This window comes from Thunnus maccoyii, chromosome 2 (assembly GCF_910596095.1).
Source record: "Thunnus maccoyii chromosome 2, fThuMac1.1, whole genome shotgun sequence".
NCBI classification, from domain to species: domain Eukaryota; kingdom Metazoa; phylum Chordata; class Actinopteri; order Scombriformes; family Scombridae; genus Thunnus; species Thunnus maccoyii.
Genome location: NC_056534.1, coordinates 11,807,825 through 11,828,998, shown reverse-complemented (window position 1 = coordinate 11,828,998; position 21,174 = coordinate 11,807,825). Strand labels below are relative to the sequence as shown.

At 39.5% G+C, this 21,174-nt stretch overlaps 3 protein-coding genes across 4 annotated transcripts in view; 2 read left to right on the top strand and 1 right to left on the bottom strand.

Annotated features, from left to right (window-relative positions):
- The first annotated feature begins 677 nt into the window (after nt 1-677).
- On the top strand, nt 678-8,263 carry plrg1 (pleiotropic regulator 1). 2 transcript variants are annotated; one of them, XM_042423056.1, is made up of 15 exons: nt 678-837; nt 1,055-1,164; nt 2,157-2,293; nt 2,530-2,583; nt 3,190-3,283; nt 3,397-3,487; nt 3,596-3,694; nt 3,801-3,893; nt 4,240-4,389; nt 4,515-4,616; nt 5,870-5,972; nt 6,113-6,221; nt 7,095-7,234; nt 7,384-7,577; nt 7,663-8,263. In XM_042423056.1, exons 1-15 carry the CDS (start codon nt 829-831, stop codon nt 7,720-7,722), a joined length of 1,545 nt encoding a protein of 514 aa, XP_042278990.1. In that variant the 5' UTR covers nt 678-828; the 3' UTR covers nt 7,723-8,263. The 2 variants fall into 2 exon arrangements, with proteins under 2 accessions (XP_042278990.1, XP_042278999.1); XM_042423065.1 differs by having other exon boundaries at nt 679-837; nt 1,058-1,164.
- LOC121905110 overlaps nt 8,209-21,174 on the bottom strand; it is a 28,516-nt gene continuing 15,550 nt past the window's right edge. The window contains exons 3-6 of the mRNA XM_042423103.1: nt 10,349-10,455; nt 10,027-10,227; nt 9,681-9,886; nt 8,209-8,448 (exon numbers count right to left, since the gene is read on the bottom strand). Coding sequence (XP_042279037.1) covers nt 8,222-8,448; nt 9,681-9,886; nt 10,027-10,227; nt 10,349-10,389 — 675 coding nt within the window. The 5' untranslated portion in view covers nt 10,390-10,455 and the 3' untranslated portion in view covers nt 8,209-8,221. The remainder of the gene's footprint in view (nt 8,449-9,680; nt 9,887-10,026; nt 10,228-10,348; nt 10,456-21,174) is intronic.
- Nucleotides 12,075-21,174, top strand: part of dchs2 (dachsous cadherin-related 2) — a 34,284-nt gene continuing 25,184 nt past the window's right edge. The window contains exons 1-4 of the mRNA XM_042423044.1: nt 12,075-14,389; nt 17,872-18,063; nt 18,212-18,443; nt 20,518-20,754. Coding sequence (XP_042278978.1) covers nt 12,641-14,389; nt 17,872-18,063; nt 18,212-18,443; nt 20,518-20,754 — 2,410 coding nt within the window. The 5' untranslated portion in view covers nt 12,075-12,640. The remainder of the gene's footprint in view (nt 14,390-17,871; nt 18,064-18,211; nt 18,444-20,517; nt 20,755-21,174) is intronic.

Below are 21,174 nucleotides of genomic sequence, written 5' to 3'. Positions count from 1 at the left end.
GCATTGGGATAGTGCAACAAACGGAAGACACTTACATGAAACACAAAATAAAAGAGTGGTAAGAAATAGTGTAATCAACAGGAAAGAACAAGTAATTATACATAGATTAAGTAATGGTCACAGCAACCTGAATTATACACTTTTTTATCACAGGAAAACACCCAACTGACCATTGTACTCAGTGTAGAGGACGCCCTGATTTCATGCGGGAAATAGGAAGAGGAAAGAAGGGCAATGCTTACAGGGCTACAGAGGCTAGGACGAGTGGAGGCCAGGGTTAAAGATCTGCTCAAGTGTGGAGACACGGTGGAGGGAAAAAAATGATATATAGATTTAGACTCTAGCAGATTTGGACAACAGTGGACGATTAAATCCAGAGGGAGGCAGTAATGCAACATAAAGGAAGCCAACTGCCGTAAAAACACAAAGAAGAGGAAGAAGAAACGCTCCGGGCCGATTTTTTTTTTCCTAGGATGGCGAAGTCATGACCCGCCGTACTCTGCCTCTGATTGGCTAGTACTCGTTCCCTCCGTTGGTTGGGAGGAGTGAGATTGGTTAGGATTAGGGTAAGAATATCAGGGTAAGCCAATCAGAGGTAGAGTAGGGCTGGTCATGACTTCGCCCTCCTAGGAAAAATAACCCAGCGCGGCCGGTAGGTGGCGCTGACAAAAAATCCAGCTACTTTTTAGTGTTGTTTACTTCCGAGGTGTCGGTTTGTCGCGGTGGTGGTCATGTTTCTAGACTTGTGATATATTTTCAAGTGCGACCAAGTTTTAATCGCTGTAGTTTCTTCATCTGCGGTGTTACATCAGTATATTTATCACCACAATGACGGAGGTAAGCCGAGATTTGACGTCTTTTCGTGGCTTCTCCTTTGCTCCCGCTCTCCTGCACTGTCGGGCCCGGCTAATTGCTGGAACGTCACGTTAACAATACTATTTTTCTTGTTCGTTAAGAGTAAACATAGAAAGCTTTGAGATGTGTGAGTTAGCTTGTAATTGTAGACACCACACAGGTTAAATACATTATCTGAAATATGTTTTGTTTTCTCAAGCAGGATGTGCAGAAACACTCAGTCCACACGCTGGTCTTCAGGTCTCTGAAAAGGACTCATGATATGTTTGTGTCCGACCATGCGAAATCTGTCCCACTGGATGAGCAAAGGTAAACTCTGATACTTTATTCACCTTGTTCTTATTTTACAAGTACTTTAAATGAGTTTTTCGGGCTATAATATTAATGATAATCTGGTTCAGGGTTGGCCTGTATAAGTACAGCAGTTTTATGGACAGTGAAATCGCCCTTTTTATTTGTTTCTACGATGATAACAAATGTTTCGCAAATCTTACTAAAGATCCCCTCCAGACATGTTTAAAGACGTATATAACATACTCTACTTTGAATAATAATTTGTGCCTGATATGTTTCCCTCCCCCAAAAAATTCAATTATCATGTTCAAGTCCTCAAAATTGCAGCTTTTCCTTCTTCCTCAGTAAAAATCTATGAATATGCAAATATATTTCATTTTAGAAGTTTAACTGCTGGACACATGATGTCTCCTAGTTCACTGTAAAGTAAATTCTCAATATTTGTGCACTGGAGGCTTCAAGTTTCCACATCACACTTGTGTAAGTTGAATATTGGACCAGGATTGACTTTTAAACTATTTGTGATGTCTCAAATCCGGCTAGGCCCACTTCTTAAAATCTGATTTTCAATTAGAACAGAGAAACTTTCCCTCTTCAGCAGATAAATGTGAAAACAGCCGTCTAGTATCAAACTCTGTATCAAACATCCAACTGAAAGAACAAGAAGAAAAGCACATTTTTCAGCGGAGATGGACTTTGAGCAGCTGTTTGATCATTTTGTGTAGCAAGCAAGTTAACTTCAGCCCTTGGCCTTTCCAAAAAAAGTTCTGTAGGTTTGCATCGATGTGATGAAGTACTTTGCACAACCCTAGTAAAATAATCTATCTATTGTTCAATTCTGTTAACTGTGTTTCATTGTTTTGCATTATATCAGACAAAACTCTTCGTATGTGAAACAACAACAACAAAAACTAATGTTTTGGCTAGTAAAATAATAACATGTAAATATCATATCATTAGTTTTTTTAAGTGTAAAATGATGCATCATTGTCCTCCTGTGTTTGCAGTCACAATGTGAAGATGACTGTGAAACTGAAAACGGAGTATGGTGCGGTGTTACACATGCCCGTCTTGAAAGAAGGGAAAGATCGAGTCTCAGTGCTTCCTGGCAGCATGCAAGGCCACCAGAGCTACACACAACCAGGTAATGATAAAATGAACACAACATGTTATCCTCAATGTGATAACAGTGGATTAATAGAAAGCATGAAGCGAAACATCCATGCAGAAATCTTATTTTTATGTCTCTAAAAAAGTCAAGTATTTAAGAATGTGTTGTAGTTTATTTGGACAAATTTTAACATCATTTCCTTGTTGTTTTTATGAGCACTGATGCTCTAAAACTAGCTCATTGAGTTTTTTTTCTCTGATGTGTTTCAGGAGATGACCCAGATTACCTGATCACCGGGACACATGCTTACCCCTCTGGACCTGGTAAATTATATGATATTAATTTAACTGAGCTGCATGCTTGTAATTCAGGGTATCTTCAAAAAAGGCCTTAGAATGTATTAAAAAGTCTTAAATTTAATTTACAAAAGCCTTAAATATTTCCTCTTGCCTGCTGTAGGCTGTAATGATAGTTATAATGTCAGAGGATTGTGTTGGTGGAGTTTCAGTCAGCACCATCAGACCTGAAGCAAACGCTGACACTCCTGCATCATTTTATATTCGTCAAGTGTCAATATTAGCAAAAGACTTAAATAATTCAGTATCGGTTCATCTTTCTGTCCATTTTCTGCCTCTAATCAGGGTCCAGGTTATGTTGATTGAATTAATTCAGGATTGAATTGCAGAAAATGTGATATTATAATAACAATAAATAATTCAAGGCCATATTGTCCCTACTGGTTTTCCATCATGCTCTCATACTTTGACCAGTACGATGGTGAAACAGGTATTTAAATTGTATTTTATGATATTAAAAAGGTCTGAAAAAGTCTTAAATTAACTCTGTGAACCCTGCAGAAACCCAATTGTTCACAGCCCATTTACTGTACTCTTACTCCAGTGTTTACACTTGTGATCTTCACTCAACAGGAGTCGCTTTGACTGCTGACACGAAGGTGCACAGGAATCCCAGTGAGGGAGGAATCCACTCCATGGCGCTGGCTTTGCCACCCTCACAAGCCAGGTGACGTTTCCCCCTTACAGTGTATAAATTATGGGTAATTGAGTTGAATCCATATTTTTCTGCTTTTCACACAAATTAATATGTAAACAATGTTCGCTTTTGTTGACCTTTAGGCAGGACATCAGCCGCACTGCAGCCAGTGTCGGTGACATCCATCGACATGCAGGCGGAGCAGAAAGATCTCAACCTCCATCGAGTGCTTTGGTATGTCGCAGTGTATTTCCACATTCACTAAATCGAATATCTTGTTTACCTTTGCCATAAAAACACCTAAAAGAAGTGCAGAACTGATGATGAATGTATTCGCTACAGTCGCTGATGGAAGGAGGCGGCACCAGAAATTCTGCCCTCATGAGGAAAGCACCAACGATGCCCAAACCTCAGTGGCATCCACCGTGGAAACTGTTTCGGGTGACTACAAATCATTTTAACTTCTCTCGTTTAGGCTGCTCTTCCTCTTGATTTGGGATATGTGCGTCGGTTTTATTTCTAACAGTAGCTTGTTTCTATGTGACAGGTCATCAGTGGTCATCTTGGCTGGGTGAGGTCCATCGCTGTGGAGCCTGGGAATCAGTGGTTTGTCACAGGATCAGCTGATAGAACCATAAAGGTGAGTTATGTTGCAAATAACGATAATTTTCTCTGTCAGTTATTTCTTTGATTAATTATTTTGTGTATAAAATGTCAAAAATAATAACAAATGTTAACCAGATGTTTATCCTTTGATTACCTTTATGTATAAATTAATACTTAAATATAAAAGAAAACTAATCTTAGTATTTTTGATTCAGTAGCTGCAATAATAAATAATAAATAAATAAATATTCTTCTAGTTCTTTGTTGTTCAGTATCTACGACCGCAGCTTTCATGACATCATCCCTCCTGCCAGCTCAAGGTGGCACATTGGAGACACTTGAATTGAATTTTCTATAATAAATGTTGTTTTTCTCGACAGATCTGGGATCTGGCCAGTGGGAAGCTGAAACTTTCTCTTACTGGACACATCAGTACAGTTCGTGGTGTGGCGGTCAGCAGTCGCAGCCCCTACCTCTTCTCCTGTGGAGAAGACAAGCAAGTCAAGTGTTGGGATCTGGAGTACAACAAGGTACGCTGTTACAATGAGAAGACGTTACTTTAAAAAAATTTTAAGTTTTAAAGGCCATAAAAAGACTTTTTATTTGTCTTGTGGTGTTTCTGAATTTTCTTTACATCATCAATCTTGTGCATTAGGTCATCAGACACTACCACGGACACCTGAGTGCTGTGTATGATTTGGATCTACATCCAACCATTGATGTGCTGGTGACGTGCAGCAGAGACGCCACAGCAAGGGTAAGCTCTTACTCGGAGAGAGTTTTGGGAACTTTTCGTGACATGAGACTCTCGCAAGGATTTACAAAAAACTGACGATTTAACCTCTGTGGACCCGAGCATGAGTCACTGCAGGCCATCAGATATCCACATCTCACCTTACACCTGTACAGCCCTTCATGGAACGATGGCTGAAGTCAAAAGAAACTTGATTGCTTCCAAAACATGAAGTTACTGAAAACATCAAATGCTGCTACGAGAGATTTAAGTGTATCTCTTACCCTTGTCTACTTGCACGTTCCATCACTTGGTTTTTCTATTTGTACTACTGCTTTCATCTGTATATACTCCATATTCATAACATCTAATATTTCTACTCTAACGCCTACCATTTAGCTATTTATTTATACACTTTATCTACTGTAAATTCCTTCTCTGTAGTAGTTCTTGTCTTTTTTTGAGCATTATTGGTGTTGACAGATTTTTCATTCAGACATATAAACCACACAGAAATCAATCCCCGAAACCCAACTTGACATGTGGGGTTTTCCTCTTGTTTTTGGGATTGTGTGCTGTTTGTAGGAAATGCAGTACTCACTGTAAACTGAACCTGTGTCTGATGTTTATTGAACAATTATGAATGTGGGAAAGTTCAGTCCTCCATATTTTATCAGGCAACACAGGATTTATTTCCCTTTCCAAAGCCTTCTTTATACAACTGACAGATACTGAATCCTTAGAAAAGAAATTCACAAATTTGGCAATAAGTTTCTTTCTCTCTGGAGAAAGAGAAAGCAACAAAACAGTGTGTCTCCCCTACAAGTGGACTCAAAATGGGGGATGTTTTCCCCTCACAAAGTGTCTAAGTTAGAAACAATGAGTGTGAGTTATGTTGTACTTAAAACATAATTGACTAAAAGATGTAAACTTGTCTTTGACGCACTGAAGCAAATGTATCATCCAGCAACACTGGAACAAAAGCGTGATTGTAGCAAAATGGCGTATATGTTGAAATAGCAGTGACTCTGTAGATATGATAAATTTGAGATTAGTGTTTCTTGTCTTTATTTTTGATGCTATTGTTGTTGTGTGGAATTACTTTATGTTACTGTCTTGAAACGAATTTTTAGCATTTTGTCGTACGGATGTTATTCAGCAAAAATTAGTTGAAGTTTTTGGTGTGCGAGTAATTAGGGTCTTTTTTTTTGTTGTTGTTGTTGTTGTTGTTGTTGTTAATTAATTGCACTGATTTGATTTGCTGGCTGTCTTTGCAGGTTTGGGACATCAGGACAAAAGCCAACGTGCACACACTAACCGGCCACACCAACACCGTGGCTACAGTCAGATGCCAGGCTGCAGAGCCACAAATCATCACCGGTAAATAAATATTTTGATTTCATTTAATTTTAACTTAATATGTGTCGGTGTAATCCCTCAGTGTCACTGTGTCTAGGTATAAGTGATTGGTTTGCTTTTCAGTATTGATCCCAGACTGATATATGATTGTTTTCTTGCAGGCAGCCACGATTCAACCATCAGACTGTGGGATTTGATTGCCGGGAAAACCAGAGCAACACTGACCAACCACAAGAAATCAGTCCGAACCATAGTGCTGCATCCCAGACAGTAAGCAAACACGCGCTGTTAAATAAATCAGTGCTGAGTGTAGAACTAAAACCACGAGTCAGTCAATCTATTAGCCAATCAAAAGAACATTTATCAACAATATTTATGATTTTAAGTCATTTATCAAGACAAAATGCCAAACCAAACCCGTTTGGTTTGGCATTTTGGTTTGCTTTTCTCAGTTTCTGAGGTTTTTTAAAATGTTTTTTCAAACAAAATAAGCAAATATAAGACTTTATATTGGAACATTGTGATGTTATATTTAAAATAATCAATAGTTTAACCTGTAATGAAATAATCATTAATTACAGCCCTTGTTGGACACCGTGGGACTTTTTACCTTTGTGATTATGATGTGCCAATAATTACCTGGCAAAATGCTTTAAAGCAGCTTTGATATGTTTATAATAACAACACATAAAATGACAGCTTTATGGTGCTTTAAAGTAAAATTTAGCTCATTGTTTAGCCGTCCAGCCACATCTTTTCTGTTTTGGTTCAATCTCGGCGCTTCCATTGTTTCGTTTTTGGCCACAGCAGGCAGCTGCACACTCTCTGCTCAGCACCAAACGGCAAATAGAGGCAGTCGCCAACTAGCTGGTGAAGATAATGGAGCATTTAGCAGCTAAAGAGCTAAATGAGAGATCAAAGTTAGAGCTCAAAGAGAATGAATATTGAGCTTAAATTCAACAGGTAGACAGAAACACAACTTCAGATTAATGTTAAAATGACCGTAACAAATTAAAAAGTGATGATATGTCATTGATGTGTTCACAGTTTGTTTCTGTTGCCCCCAAGTGGCCTAAAAAAATATTGCAGGTTTAAGAATTTGTAATTTGCTCATATCGTTGTCTTATTTCCTGTGTTTTACAGATACACCTTTGCCTCTGGTTCTGCTGATAACATCAAACAGTGGATGTTCCCAGATGGCAAATTCATCCAGAACCTGTCCGGCCACAACGCCATCATCAACACTCTGGCTGTTAACTCTGACGGCGTGTTGGTGTCTGGAGGTATTTTCTGTTTTTCATCTACAGATATTGTTTGACTTTTGATGCGTTTTTAGAAGTTAGCATTTTATTGGTACAGGCGATTACAAGTATCGCATGAGAAATACATAAATCTCAGACTCATCGTACACATTTCTGTTCTCTCTCTGTAGCCGACAACGGGACCATCCACATGTGGGATTGGAGGACAGGCTACAACTTCCAGCGGATCCACGCAGCTGTGCAGCCTGGATCTCTGGACAGCGAGTCGGGCATCTTTTCTTGCGTGTTCGACCACTCAGAAAGCAGACTGATCACCGCCGAGGCCGACAAGACCATTAAAGTGTACAAAGAGGACGACACCGCTGTAAGTTTTACAGTCATGTTTAAAGTCAGTTTCAGTTCTCAGTCAACAGTTATATAATTTGACAACTCTGTTTTCTTTCCTTCAGACGGAAGAAAGCCATCCGATCAACTGGAAACCAGAAATCCTCAAGAGAAAAAGATTCTAATGTTTTGTTTTGTTTTTTTATTTGATCTCGCCACTGTAACCATCTTGAAATGTATTACTACCAGACTTCCTGTTGTAGGTACACCCTTCAGTTTAGCTTGTTTGTGCTTTTTCATCAGGCAAACTTTTTCATAAACCAGAGCGACCAAATACGATTGTGTCCTGCATCATTCTAAAAACCATTTGCAGTCCTCGTTGTATGATGTTAGTCCAGTAAAGCGTCCATTTTGGACTGCCAGGAACCTCCCGGAGTGTTTGTTCTTGATGATGATAGCTCTCTGATGGCTCTGGTCTGTCTGGTCCACCAACAGCAGCCACTCTTCAGACACAGAAGGACTGGCCTCAGAGTGGACCTCGTCCCTGCTGGGGTCAAACCCTGTAGAGGGAAAGACGGTGTGTCCATCGTTTGAAAAAGATAATTTTGTATTGACTCAACAGAATTGCCGGTTGTACAGACGTGGAAACAAACAGTTCCCTTTTTCTAGCCTGCATTACGATGTTTATTTTGCTCCATTAATAATAAAAAACACATTTTTCACAGACTTGTTGTTGTTGTTATTCAGTAAAGCAGAGCCTCTGTACTCACCGAGGTATCTTTTGGTGACAACATTCCTGTAGTACTTACAGCCGTTGCCCTTAATCTCCTCCCAGTAACAATGATCACCAGGTGTCTGGTGGAGCTCCACTGTATGTCTGGTGTCACTATCAGGGTGGATTATCTGCTCACCTGTGAAATCAAGTCATTGTGCCAAAGAATGCATCACATTGTTTTCAACACAGATTTTTAAAAAGTCTTCATTGTTAACTCAGTTTAAGTTTACAAAGCTCAGGGTGCTACTCAGATTAAAGGTTAGATTCACCACAATGACAAAAAATATTTTGTATTAAGCGTTATACAGCCATGAAGATAGAAGATATCCTTTTAAGCATTCAACAGTAATTATGTCTTTCTACAAATAATATCACAATGAATCCGGATGATCCACAGACCTCACTGAACAGTTATCATGAGAACTTCTTCCTGCTACAAACAGTCCCTACAAAAACTGTTGACAATGTTAAAACAATGGGTTATCAATAGTAATTGGGACATTGTGTCTAAATGCTTGCTGTTGAATTTTTCAAATGTCAGTTTTCTGTACTTTGGACACCACAGATGAAATTACATTCACTTCCCTTGTATTTGGGTGGAGGCAGAAATGTAAGAGAAGGATCAGATCTCTTAAAACCTGAGCAATAAAACCAAACATGTCTGCATGACTAAATACCATCAGGCGCAGCGTCTGAGAACAGAAAGTCATGTCCTGGGTATTTTTTGGGGGACTTTACAGGTTTTAGGAACTTTGCTGGAGTTTACCTTTTATAGTTAAAAAAAGATATGCATAGTGTTATTATTGTCATTATTGAAACGGCTCAGCCAACCAGTTAAAGTCAAAGGATGTGTGTTTATCCTCCAGAGGACTTTTAAGCAGCAGTTAAACCTTTATTTTACTGTCTGTAGTTTCCAAAATATTTCTTAGAAAAACTAAAAAAGTAAAACCTCACACAACCTTTCAACCACTATGGGTCTGTCGAAATGTTGTCCATGCGAATTTAGGAACAATTTAGCAGTGTGTGGGTACTTTTTTATTCTTTTGTGTAGCTTTTGTGACCCAGCACCTGCAAAAATATTTTCTAATTATTTCTTAAATAACCTCCTGAAAAGAACTTCATAGTCTAGTTAAAGGGAACTAGTCAAAGCCCTGAGACTGTTTAGTAAGTTGAGTTCCTAAGCAGTTGTTAATTTCCGGAGGAAATGTTGTATTTGTGGACACCTGCTGTATATAAATACAACTTGCAGAAAACTATTACTGAACGGCTAACTCAATGAATGAAACAGAAACAGAAAGTTTTGGTGTCTGGTGGACCTCAGCATTTCTGGTAAGTGAGAGGTTTTGTTTGTTTCATATCCATTTCTACCTGACTCGTGGATGTAGAGATCGGAGACGGCATGACAAAAACGTCGGCCTCGTTTCTTCTTCAGGAAGTGTTTCGGGTTCTCTGGCTGATCCACCACCTCACTTTGATGTTCCTCTTCTGCCAGGAGGTGACCGGCGTTAAACATGATCTCCTCCTCCAGAGACCTGAGACACATCTCAAAGTGCTCCTCATCCTTTTCTGCATTTCTAGAGGACGAGAGCATTGACAGATGTAATTTAATGGTTGTTAGATGTTTGCATGATTGATTGAACTCAATTTTCAGCCTCTCAAATCTTTTAAAGTGGTGTTAAATGTGTCGCCTCTCCCCCCTGAAAGATCTCCTCACCTGAAGTCCACCCACAGCAGGCCTGCAGTGATCAGTCCCAGCCACTCACTGGCCTCCCAGTTATTGGCCAGCATGACCGGCACGATGATTACCTCCCTGGTGTCCGCGTAGTTGAGCTCCTTCTTACAGCTGCGGGACGCCTGGTAAGCTGGAGTCATGAAGGGACAAATCACCACAGCCTCCTCCACGCCTGCTGCCATCCTGAAAACACACACAGCTTCTGCTTAAAGAGACCAAATATATCCCAATTTCTGTAAAAACAACATGTGTCAAACAGTAATTTATCTTATCTGTGAGTGCCATGAAATTCCTTTATACTCACGCATCGTTAATGTTCCCCGTGACCCCTCCTTCAATATCCATCCACACTGGCAGCCCATCATCTTTGAGGCGGTCGTATATCTTTTTCACAAGAGCCTGGTCATCCCACTGGTAGGAGAGCATAATATGAGATGGCATTTTCTCCTTTATTCCACAAAAATGAGATGAGAAAAAACAATCCTGTATGAAGCTTCTGAGCTGGAGTTTTCACAGTTTTTCACACTTGTTGAACAACCTGTTGATCCAGACAAAGGGAGACTCGGTAGCTACGCAGCTTGTTTACTCAGGTATACAGCTCAGGTTACATCTGTTGCTTAGTTACAGCACTTGCTTGCGCCAGTGGGAGGCTGCATGCTGGGTACTGTACCCTGCAGGAGCCATGAAGAGTCCACAAGGTGATAATAGAGCTGTGACCCAACAGTGACTGTAAAGTGTTTCTCTATGGAGGCCTGGATTCTGTACAACTAACATGTTTTATTGTTCTGTGTTGGTAGTTTATTATCTTCTCTAACTGCCTACTTAAAAAAGTTTTTAAAAGTTAAGAGGATGCACACAGAAGAAAGAAGTAAATAAAATGATATATAAATGGGCAAAAAAAATGAAAATAAAGAAGTTTAAAGTAAAACTGTACAATAAAAGTCCAATCATGTCAAAATAATTTCATGGAGGATAAAATAGCATAAAATAACAACACTATGAAACAGTCACTAGAGGCACTGTAGCTGTAAGATAACAACAAGTAGATATCACACCAATCTCAGCTCCGTCCTAATATACAGCCATTTAAATCACTCTGTGTTTGTTCACATCTCCCCTCTCACAGATTTTAGAAATACATAAGTACAAATTCATCCTAAACTCCTCAGAAATGTTTCATACACACACGTGAAAAATATATGTAAATATATTCATTGAGGCGTTCAGTTAGATTTTCTGTAGATGTTATCTGCCTCCCTACATGACGGTCTACATGTTGTGTCAAAGATTTCTCCAAACTATCAGGAATATAATTCTGACAAAGAAACATTTTTCATTTTTAAGGACATTATATTTGATTCTTAATTTAATCAGAATAAATGTCTCCTTAAATTGTTAAAATCCCAGTTTTCCAGAAAGAATAGCGAGGACCTGACCTCTGTGTCTTCTTTACCTCTGAGGTCATCCAAACAAAACATGATGATGTGAGTCAGGCTCTGACCACCTTTAAACCGTGATTAATGTTCTCTGTGGCTTTAATTAATTTAACAATCTGCACTCTGCTTTATTTATTTGACTGTTTTAATCTTTATATGTTTGTTTGTCTTTATTTTCGTTTATACTTTTATCTATTATTCAGTACCTTTATGGCTCATATAAAGGAAATTATTTTGCATTCTTTTTTGCAGGATGTTTTGTTTTTTAATTTCATTTCATTTATTAATTATTTTTATCATTGTTTTGTGCAGAGTTGATTGCTCTCTGTCCCAGTTTTATTGTCTTTGGGCTCAAATAAGTGTCAGTAAGACTTTGAGCTTGTGAAATAATGTTCAGAAATAATTTCAAAGCCTGTGGTTGTGTATCACCTGTGGAGAAACTTAACAAATTCAAGTTTGTGAATGTGTTGGTAGTTGTAGAAAAAAAAAAAGATTTGTGCATCAGGTGCATCAGGTGCAGTAAACAGTCTCATAGTTTTTTTTCTCTTCCACTGTTAAAGTGCTTGTTTTTACCGATAGAGGGAGCCACTCACACACAACTAGGGACTTTGCTAAGACTGAAAGAGGACCTCGTTATATTCACTTTTCAACCTATTTACCAAATCGTGCGCACTAAATGAATTTATTTAAAGTCAACTTTATGACTGCAGTTCATTCTCCGTGCGTTTTATCTTTATTTCTTCTACTTTACAGCTCACTCTGTCACTTTCAACAGGTCAAATTTACTACATGTCTGCATGCGGCATGGTAAGTAATCTCTTGGCCTAATTAAATCTTAAGCAATCAGGGCCACAGATGGAGCCGATCAGATAGGGACGCGCCGCCTGGCAGGAGGGAGTGCTCAGTTCGCACAGTTGGTTCACCGTGGCCAGTCAGTGCCGTGATGTGTGGAGGATCCTAAAGGATTTCTATTCTCCAAAATCCCGCAAGAAGCTGCTGAATTATTGTAATGGAGAATAACTGTTTGCTGTTTTCTTGCGCGTAAAAATGCACCATGCGTTTACGCGTTTTTATTTGGAGAGGTGCTCTAAAACGTGAGTGAGGAGAGTGTTTTGATACGGAAATATGTAGCCTTCTTTTCACAACGTTAAAAAAAAATAATGTGTCAAGGAGGAATGGGTCGCCAAAATGTCTCAACTTTGCTCCTTCAGACTCTCGTCCTGTCGCTGCTTTGCGCGCAGTCGCTCGGACAGGTTTTCAACCTGACGCTCTCTGTTAAAGAGGGTTTGCCCGCTAAAACCATCGTTGGAGACCTGGGAGCGTTGTTAAGCAGGCCAAGCACTGGATTTTTCATCTCAGAGAGCAGAGACTCGTATGTGTTCAGAGACTTGGAAATAGACGCAGACACGGGGATCATCTCCACAGCTGTGATCCTGGACAGAGAGAGCAGAGATAAGTATGAATTTGTGGCCGCAACTCTTACAGGTGAGATGATCAGAGTGAAAATAGAGGTGAAAGATGTCAACGACCATTCACCCGTGTTTCCCTCCAAGGTGGTTCACTTGGAAATATCAGAACTGAGCCCCCCAGGGAGACGGTTTCAGCTTGAAGGAGCTAAAGACCAGGATGAGGGTGAGTTTGGTACCCAGGGATACAGAATCACAGAGAGCGAGATGGGGGAGTTGTTCCATCTGGAGTATCGTAGTGGATCTGAGAACCACCTCAGCCTGGATCTCATCCTCACAAGCAAACTAGACAGGGAATCACAGGACTTCTACTCCCTGACCATCGAGGCCTTCGATGGTGGGATCCCAGCCAGAACGGGGAGGTTTCAGGTGAACATCAACGTCCTGGATGAGAATGACAACCCTCCCGTGTTCAACCAGACTGAATATCACGCCTCGGTGCCTGAGAACGCTCCACTTATGTCTGCTGTGTGTCAGGTGCACGCCACAGACCTGGACCTAGGTGACAACAGCAGAATCACTTATGAGATCAACAGACGGCAGAGTGACCCAAATGAGGTTTTCTCCATCAACGAAACCACTGGTTTAGTCTACCTGAACAAGCCGCTTGATTTTGAGACTCAAGCTTTTCATGAGTTGATCATCAGCGCGAGAGACAACGGGGCTCAGCCGGAGTACAGCAGCACTTTTGTGGGTGTGAAGGTGCTCAATATCAACGATAACAGCCCCACCATCAGTGTGCTGTTCCTCAGTGAGACAGGAGATGCAGTGGTGTCAGAGGCAGCAGGGATCGGGGACTACGTTGCCCGAATTTCAGTGTCAGACCCCGATCTTGAGGAGGAGAGGATTACAGTCACCCTCGAGGGTGGTGATGGGAAATTCACCTTGAAGCAGACTGATGATTTCCTGTATGCTTTGTGTGTCAACGCAGAGCTCAACAGGGAAGAGAAGGATCTTTATGAGTTAAAGGTGCAAGCATCAGATTTCGGGAGCCCCCCTTTGAGCAGTGAGATGGTCCTTCTCATAAAGGTGTCCGACACTAATGACTGCCACCCAGTCTTTCAGAGGGACGTGTACATCATCAACATCACTGAGGATGCTCCTGTGGGGAGTTCCCTCATCCAGATGAAGGCCCAAGACGCGGATGAGGGCGTCAACTCAGATGTCAGGTTCTCCATCCTCAAGTCCAGCCACCAGGACGGCCTGATCAGCATCGACCCTGAGTCAGGGATGGTCACCACAGCCGCCGAGCTGGACAGAGAAAGACAGATGGAGGTGTGGTTCCTGGTGGTGGCGGTGGATGGAGGGGAGCCGGCTCTGTCGTCCACGGCTACAGTCACTGTGCTGGTGGAGGATGTCAATGACAACGAGCCGGTGTTCCAGCAGCAGCTGTACAACGTGTCCATCCCAGAGCACAGTGACATTGGAAGCTGCTTTTTACAAGTATGTTGGAGAATATTTAGCTTGAAAGGCCACAGATCAGCACATTTTCTCATTTTCTTGCCATGCAGGCAGTTTTGTTTAATTGTCAAGGTTCTGAGATATCCACCTCTGAGATTTGTGCCTCCACCTCAATGCAATTTAGGTTGATGGAATTTCAATTGTGGTGATCAAACCACTGAAAAAATACATTTTAGATGTTAAGCAGCAGCGTGTCTTTCCAGAAACTTTGTCCTGTTTGCTGTAAACTGTTTTCCTTGTGAATATTTCTTAAAAAGTCCCAATGAAAACTGTTGGCAGTGAGTTTTGTGGATTATCAAAAGAAACCAGGACAAAGTTTTTGGAAATAGATGTTGCTGTTGAATGTTTCATAATGTAACTTTCAACGCTGTGAGCATCTGCATGGAGGCAGATATCTCAAAACCTGAACAAAATGAATGAGTTAAATTGAATATTTCTTTTATTTAAGTGTCATACACCCAAAGGTCCCCAGCCCTCTTGGGCTTACAAGACACTACTTAACATTACCTATAGAGGCAAGAAGAACAGAACAAAAAGAAATCAAGCTAATACACGGTAGTACACATACATACATATGTATCAACACATTATATCAACTATAACTTAACAAATTAAACATACAACGCTCTCGTACATTGATAGTAAGCATCCAACAAAAGTAGAGCTAAGTCAAAGATCATGATCACTCTAAGATCAAAATAATAAGAAAATGAAATGCATTTCATTCTCAACCTCGTCCAAATCACATAAGTGACATTTTGTGTCCTCCTCTGGGACTAAACTATCTGCGTAGCTAGATACCACTAGAGGTAAATGTGTCATTGTTAATTAGATGAACCAAGCTCGATTCTGCAGATTCAACTCATTCATCTTAACAGTAAAATGTCAAGTCAATATTAAAATATCCTCTGCAAAAGTGGTTCTGAACCTGGGGGTCAGGAGCCCTTCAAGGGGCCAAGGGGTCATAAGATAAAGCTGAGGGGTCTTTAGGTGATCAACATTATCATAAGTTCAGCACAAAATTATATTAATTTTTTCTCCCCAACATTTCTCCTTTTTTCATGTGAAATGCTCTAAAAATTATTTAAATGAAACAATCCCAGAAAGGAAAATCATTCAGTGGAATTGCTCATAACTCATAAACATATGCAGTGTTACAGTTTTAAGGGTTTGAAGGTCAAAAAGGTTGGAAACTACTATACAACACAGTCCAGTGGATAGATTAGACGTGACAATGCTGTGTTATATGTAAATTAACTTTGGTTTTACAAAAAAAACAAAAAATGGACAGGGTAGTGTAACAGTCTCCTCTGTGGACTAGATATTTTATTCTCTGTCTTGCTGTCTCTTTCTTACGTCTCATAAGACAAAAGTAGCCTTCAGTCTGTATGCACAAAGGCATCAGTGTTCTTCCTAAACACACACAACACTCACACTTTTACCATTTCAGCACTGTGGCTTTGATATGACAAAAGCGATGCCTGGTACCACACTCCTGTAGCCTGACACAAGCTGAAGCCCATTACAAAAGAGGCCTTATTTACCAGAGTATTTGCTGTAAACATAAGCGATATATTGCATTCAATTCAATTAAATAGGTGCTAATAGGGTTTTTCATTGCAGTCTTTTTGCTGAACAGTGGTCTATCACCAGGCTTATAGCTTTAAGTGTGTGCTGTTTTGCTATGCTAATACCTCCATCTGTCGCTCTCTAACTATGTTAATGCAAAATACCTTCAAAAAAGTGAAGAAGACTGAGTGAAAATGCTAATATGAGAGAATCAAGAAGAAGGAAAAACTATTAAATTCACTGGTTATGATTCAGCATCTTATCACACAGGTGTTTGTTTATCAGTCAGAATCAGTTGCTCCATATACACGAATACTATGCAAAAAATGTGGATCTTAAGCAGGTCTGAGAATGTGAATTCCTCAGAAACTACTTGGCAGAGAAGTGAGATAAAAACAAGAAGCAAAAAGTGCTGCTTTCATTATCAATTAGTCTAAATGTTTTAATTTTTATAAGTTTAAATTTGTCAGATTAGGCATTTATTCTATAAAAGGTCAAAAAATAGCAACAGATGCCAAGGTAGTGTCTTCCATTGCTTGTTTTGTTTAAGGTCCAAAACCAAAAGATACGCAGTTTACAACAGAGTAAATCAGTAAATCCCAACAGCTGAGAAGAAGAAAACAGAGAACCACAGAGCTGCAACGATTAGCCTAATCAATAGTCAGAAAATTAATCGGCAACTGTTTTGATAATCGAATAATTGTTTTAGTCATTTTTCTAAGTAAAAATGACAAAAATGTGTTAGTTTCAACTTCTCAAACAAGATGAGTTCATGCTTTTCTTTTTCATATGTGATTGTAAACTGAATATCATCTGGTTATGGACTATTGGTCAGATGTTGTTCATTTTCTGACACGTTATAGACAAAATAATCGATTAATCAAGAAGATAATCGTCAGATTAATCGATAATCAAAATAATTATTTGCAACCCTAACCAACTAGCAATAGCAATAACAACTTAGCAATAACAACTGTATATTTATGACTTCCTCATATATTTTAACAGTATACAACTCGTTTATGGCTCACTTCTGCATGTGCAGTATTTAGCAGTTCACACTCAGTGGTTATATGTTAACTGTGTAACACAAATACAACAAGAAAACAGATGGAAAACATTTGACTGTGCATATTATTTTTCAAATATGTATCTCAATATAATATAAATGTATGGTGCACAGTATGTATGAGCACATCATGGACGTTCCCAGATCTAATGTTAGCTCAATGTTAGCACATCGGGTGTGTTACATATCTAAACAGACCTTGACCCATGTTCTTTAAACTTCCTGTGATCAGAGCTCATAAAGTCTGAGATGATATCACCTTTATGGCTGGAAAGTGAGAACTGCCTTTGTAAAATGTGTCTCTCTTGTCATGGGTACATTGAGATATGAAAGGAGCTCAGTGGATCAAAGACGTGTCCTTTGCACCGTCTGTTGTTTCCACTGCAGTGATACACCTCACCCTTTGATTGTGGGTGTTTTTTATGCTTTTATTATATTGACTGTCTTTAGCTGAACAAAGCCACTGTTATGATTCACGACTACTGCAGAGGTTCAATCTAAACACTGACAGATGACACTGATACTACACTTCTTTTAATGATAGATGTAGAGCTCAAGGTCTGCAGTACACATCAGTACAGCAAACTGTATAATATAGAATGAACTAGTGACAATGAGTGTGTAGAGTGTGCTGAAGAAGGCCATGAGATACACTCAAAAGCTCTAGAAAAGCTTCAGAATATTTCATCACAAAGACTTTTATAAACTTGGTCATTACTTTGAACTTGAAGAGATACCCTACATTACATTATTACACTACACACACCTGCTGCATATTTCATTACTGCCCCTCTGCTGTTAATACCTGCATCTCTCTTCTTTTTAGGTTGTTGCCACAGATGCAGACGGCCCCGAGTTCAGTACACTGTACTATTCTCTGTCTGATGGCTTTGACAAGCAGGACAAACACCCCCTCTTCCAAATCCACCCAGAGACCGGAGAGCTGTGTGTCTCCCAGGATATCGATCGAGATACAGGACAAACAGTTCACGACATCCTGGTCAAAGCTGAAGATCCAGTGAGTGGGCTTCATTTATGATTAATTAGTTTTGTATAACACCTATCATTTAATGAAGCAGATATAACTGACTCCAACGAACAGAAGAAGATCCAGGTGTATTTGACTTTTGAAGTAACTTCCTCTTTTCTTACTTTTCATTTGTCAGGGAGGTCTGAGCGCTCAAACCTACGTGCACATTGAGCTAGAAGACCTCAATGACAACACTCCAGTGTTCAACCCTGAAGAATACACCATGAGCATTAGCAGCCATGCACAGCCTGGCACAGAAATCCTCAATGTAATCGCTACTGACCGAGATTCTGGCAGGTTTGGTCAGGTCACCTACAATATCCTGCCAGGTGACCTGTCCAGCTTGTTTTCACTGGATAAACAAACAGGTAGGCAGGAATAACACACTGTATCTCTGTGTAACTTGTTTAATTCTCAAAGAAAGAACCTCTGTAAGATTGTGACACAACACAGATTTTTGTTGTGTTTTCAAGCAGAATGTTGTGAAAAAAGAAAATGCGCTGACCAAAGATATCAGACAGATGACAATTCATAAATCTGCAGTGCGTAGTGTCATCAATCTTTGAATAATTTGTGGGTCAAGAAACTTTTCGAGATTCATTTGTTCCCTTTATTTCTCCGTAACTCATCTAAGGCACTTCCTGTTTTGACTTGACTTGTTATGTTCAACAGCCAACAAACCTGTTGTACTCAAATCAGCTTCACACAGTATTAACACAAAGTAACACAATACTTAAACAGCATTTTGCTATTTAAGTAATTATACAGTTTAAGTGAGTTTTTAAACTGTATCTGAATGACTCCTCAAGCTTCAGTGACTTGTCAGCTACTACACATCCACTCACTAGTCTTTAAGTAACTGGTGTGACTGGCAGTCTCAGTATTCAGGGATAAACATCGACTTACTTTGTGTAAGTCCTGATGATATGATTGCCAGTGTCACCACACAGCGGGAGTGGAGCAGAAACCCAAAAGCTTTATATCCCAACATGGCTGAGTGTGAGATAGAACTTAAACTCAGCCACAATGTAGGACCAGATACAATGTTAAATAAGTAGAATATATTAACTATTTTTAAATGAGTGTGTTTGAAGTAGTTTTACCTGCACTTGAGTGATTTTCCAAACTGAATACAGTATCAGTAGTAGTGTTGATTATCTGGGGTTTCCAGAATAATGGTTGCTCATATGGATGGGATTAAAAGGTACATTTAGATGACAGAAATTAGTCCCGTTTCTGACCAATCTGTCATCATTAAATCGTCTGCCTACAAATGCAGTAAACAAAATGTTGACAAATGAGATTTATTAGCCCTGTTTAAACTTTGGCAATGAACAAAATCAGTTTAAAATAATTTGAAGAATATAACTCTCAGTCGTTGTTTTAGATTTATTTTGATTATTTCTGAAAATTCAAATACCTGTATGTGCATCTTAACTGGATATTGTTTGTGCAGCGTGTGCAGTCTATATTGTGTTTTTGCAAAATTGTTTTTACTGCTGCCTTCATGGCCACGTCTCTCTTGAAAACTATTTTTTAATCTCAATTATGGATGCAGCCAACAATCATTTTAATAATTAATCAGATTATTTTTGCAATCAATTGATTGTTTTGTTTATAAAATGTCAGAAATTAGTGAAAAATGCCTTGTAGCCTGGTTCAAGAAGTAGAGCAGATCATCCACTAACAGCAGGGTTGACGGTTTGATCCCCTGCTCTCCCTGTTCATGTGTCCAAGTGTCCTCGAGCAAGACACTGAACCCCAAGTTGTTCCTGATAGTCAGGCCAGCGCCTTGCATGGTGGCTCTGTTGCCCTCGGTGTGTGAGTGTGGGTGTGAATGGGTGAATGAGTGGCAAAAATTGTAAAGTGCTTTTTTCCGTTAATGTAGAAAAGCGTTATATAAGTGCCGTTCATTGACCATAACAGCCCAGAGCCCAACTTGACGCATTCAAATTACTTTTCAGTTCAGTTCAATTGTATGTATATAATGCCAAATCATAACAAAAGTTATCCCAGGGCACTTTTCTCATAGAGCAGGTCAAGACTCTTTAATTTACAGAGACCCAACTATTCCCCCATGAGCAAGCATTTGGTAACTTATTTTGTCTGACAGTCCAAAACCTTTTAATTTATAATGATATGAAACAGAAAATCAGCAAATTCTCACGTCTGGAACCAAAGAAAATTTGACATTTTTGCTTTCAAAATGATTTAAATGATTCATTGATTATCAAAATATTTGCAGATTTATTTTTTTGTCTCAACTTTAATCTCAATATGACTTCTATTTAGTTAAATAAAGGCAAAGTAAGAAATTACCTTAAATTAAAATGAAATAATAAATACTAAAATAATGCTCCAAAACAAGCTCTGTATTTATTATGTGATTTAACTGTGAAAGCCGACAGAACAAAACTTCACTTTATATTTGTGTCCCTGCAGGAATGCTCTACCTGACCTCCACTCTGACCCACCTGGGTGCAGCCAGTGTCAAACTCTTTATAACAGCGCAGGACGGTGAGGGCCTGACCGCAGTCAGACCCGCAGAGGTCACCATCAACGTTTTACGCAGCGCCCAGGCTCCAGCTGTGTTCCAGAGGTCACGCTACACCTTCACAGTGCCTGAGGACGCACCTCCAGGCACATCTGTGGGGACTGTGGAGGCCATCAGTCCAGCTGGTGAGTGTACAACTGCCCACATCATTTGTTTTTTAAACTGGTCTGAGAGCCGCTGGGTGAGAGGTGGGGGTTTATGAGAAGGTTAATTTTACCACTGTTGGGTAGGAGAGTAGGCAGATTACTGAACACAATTTTTAAAAACAGTAAAATGGTTAATCTCTCTGCAATTTCTACAGATAGTGATAATTACTGATAAAAGCAATAAAGGCAGAAATAAAGGCAAAGAAAGAAATTACCTTTAATTAATACATGATCCATAGTTCCACAATCGCCACGTTACGGAAATAAACCACCATTATCCTTTAAATACTGCTTCTTAGTCACTGTCTGTGTCCTTCACTTGTTCATTCATTCACTGCTTTCTATATAATGGACACACAAAAGTTAATAATAAGCAGTAAATTTAGATTTCAGACACTT

Bases quoted from the DNA above. Each gene is read 5' to 3' on its own strand.
- plrg1 (XM_042423056.1), top strand. The intron at 3,284-3,396 runs GTGACGTTTCCC...GTTGACCTTTAG, and splicing joins TTGCCACCCTCACAAGCCAG to GCAGGACATCAGCCGCACTG. The intron at 3,488-3,595 runs GTATGTCGCAGT...TATTCGCTACAG, and splicing joins AACCTCCATCGAGTGCTTTG to TCGCTGATGGAAGGAGGCGG.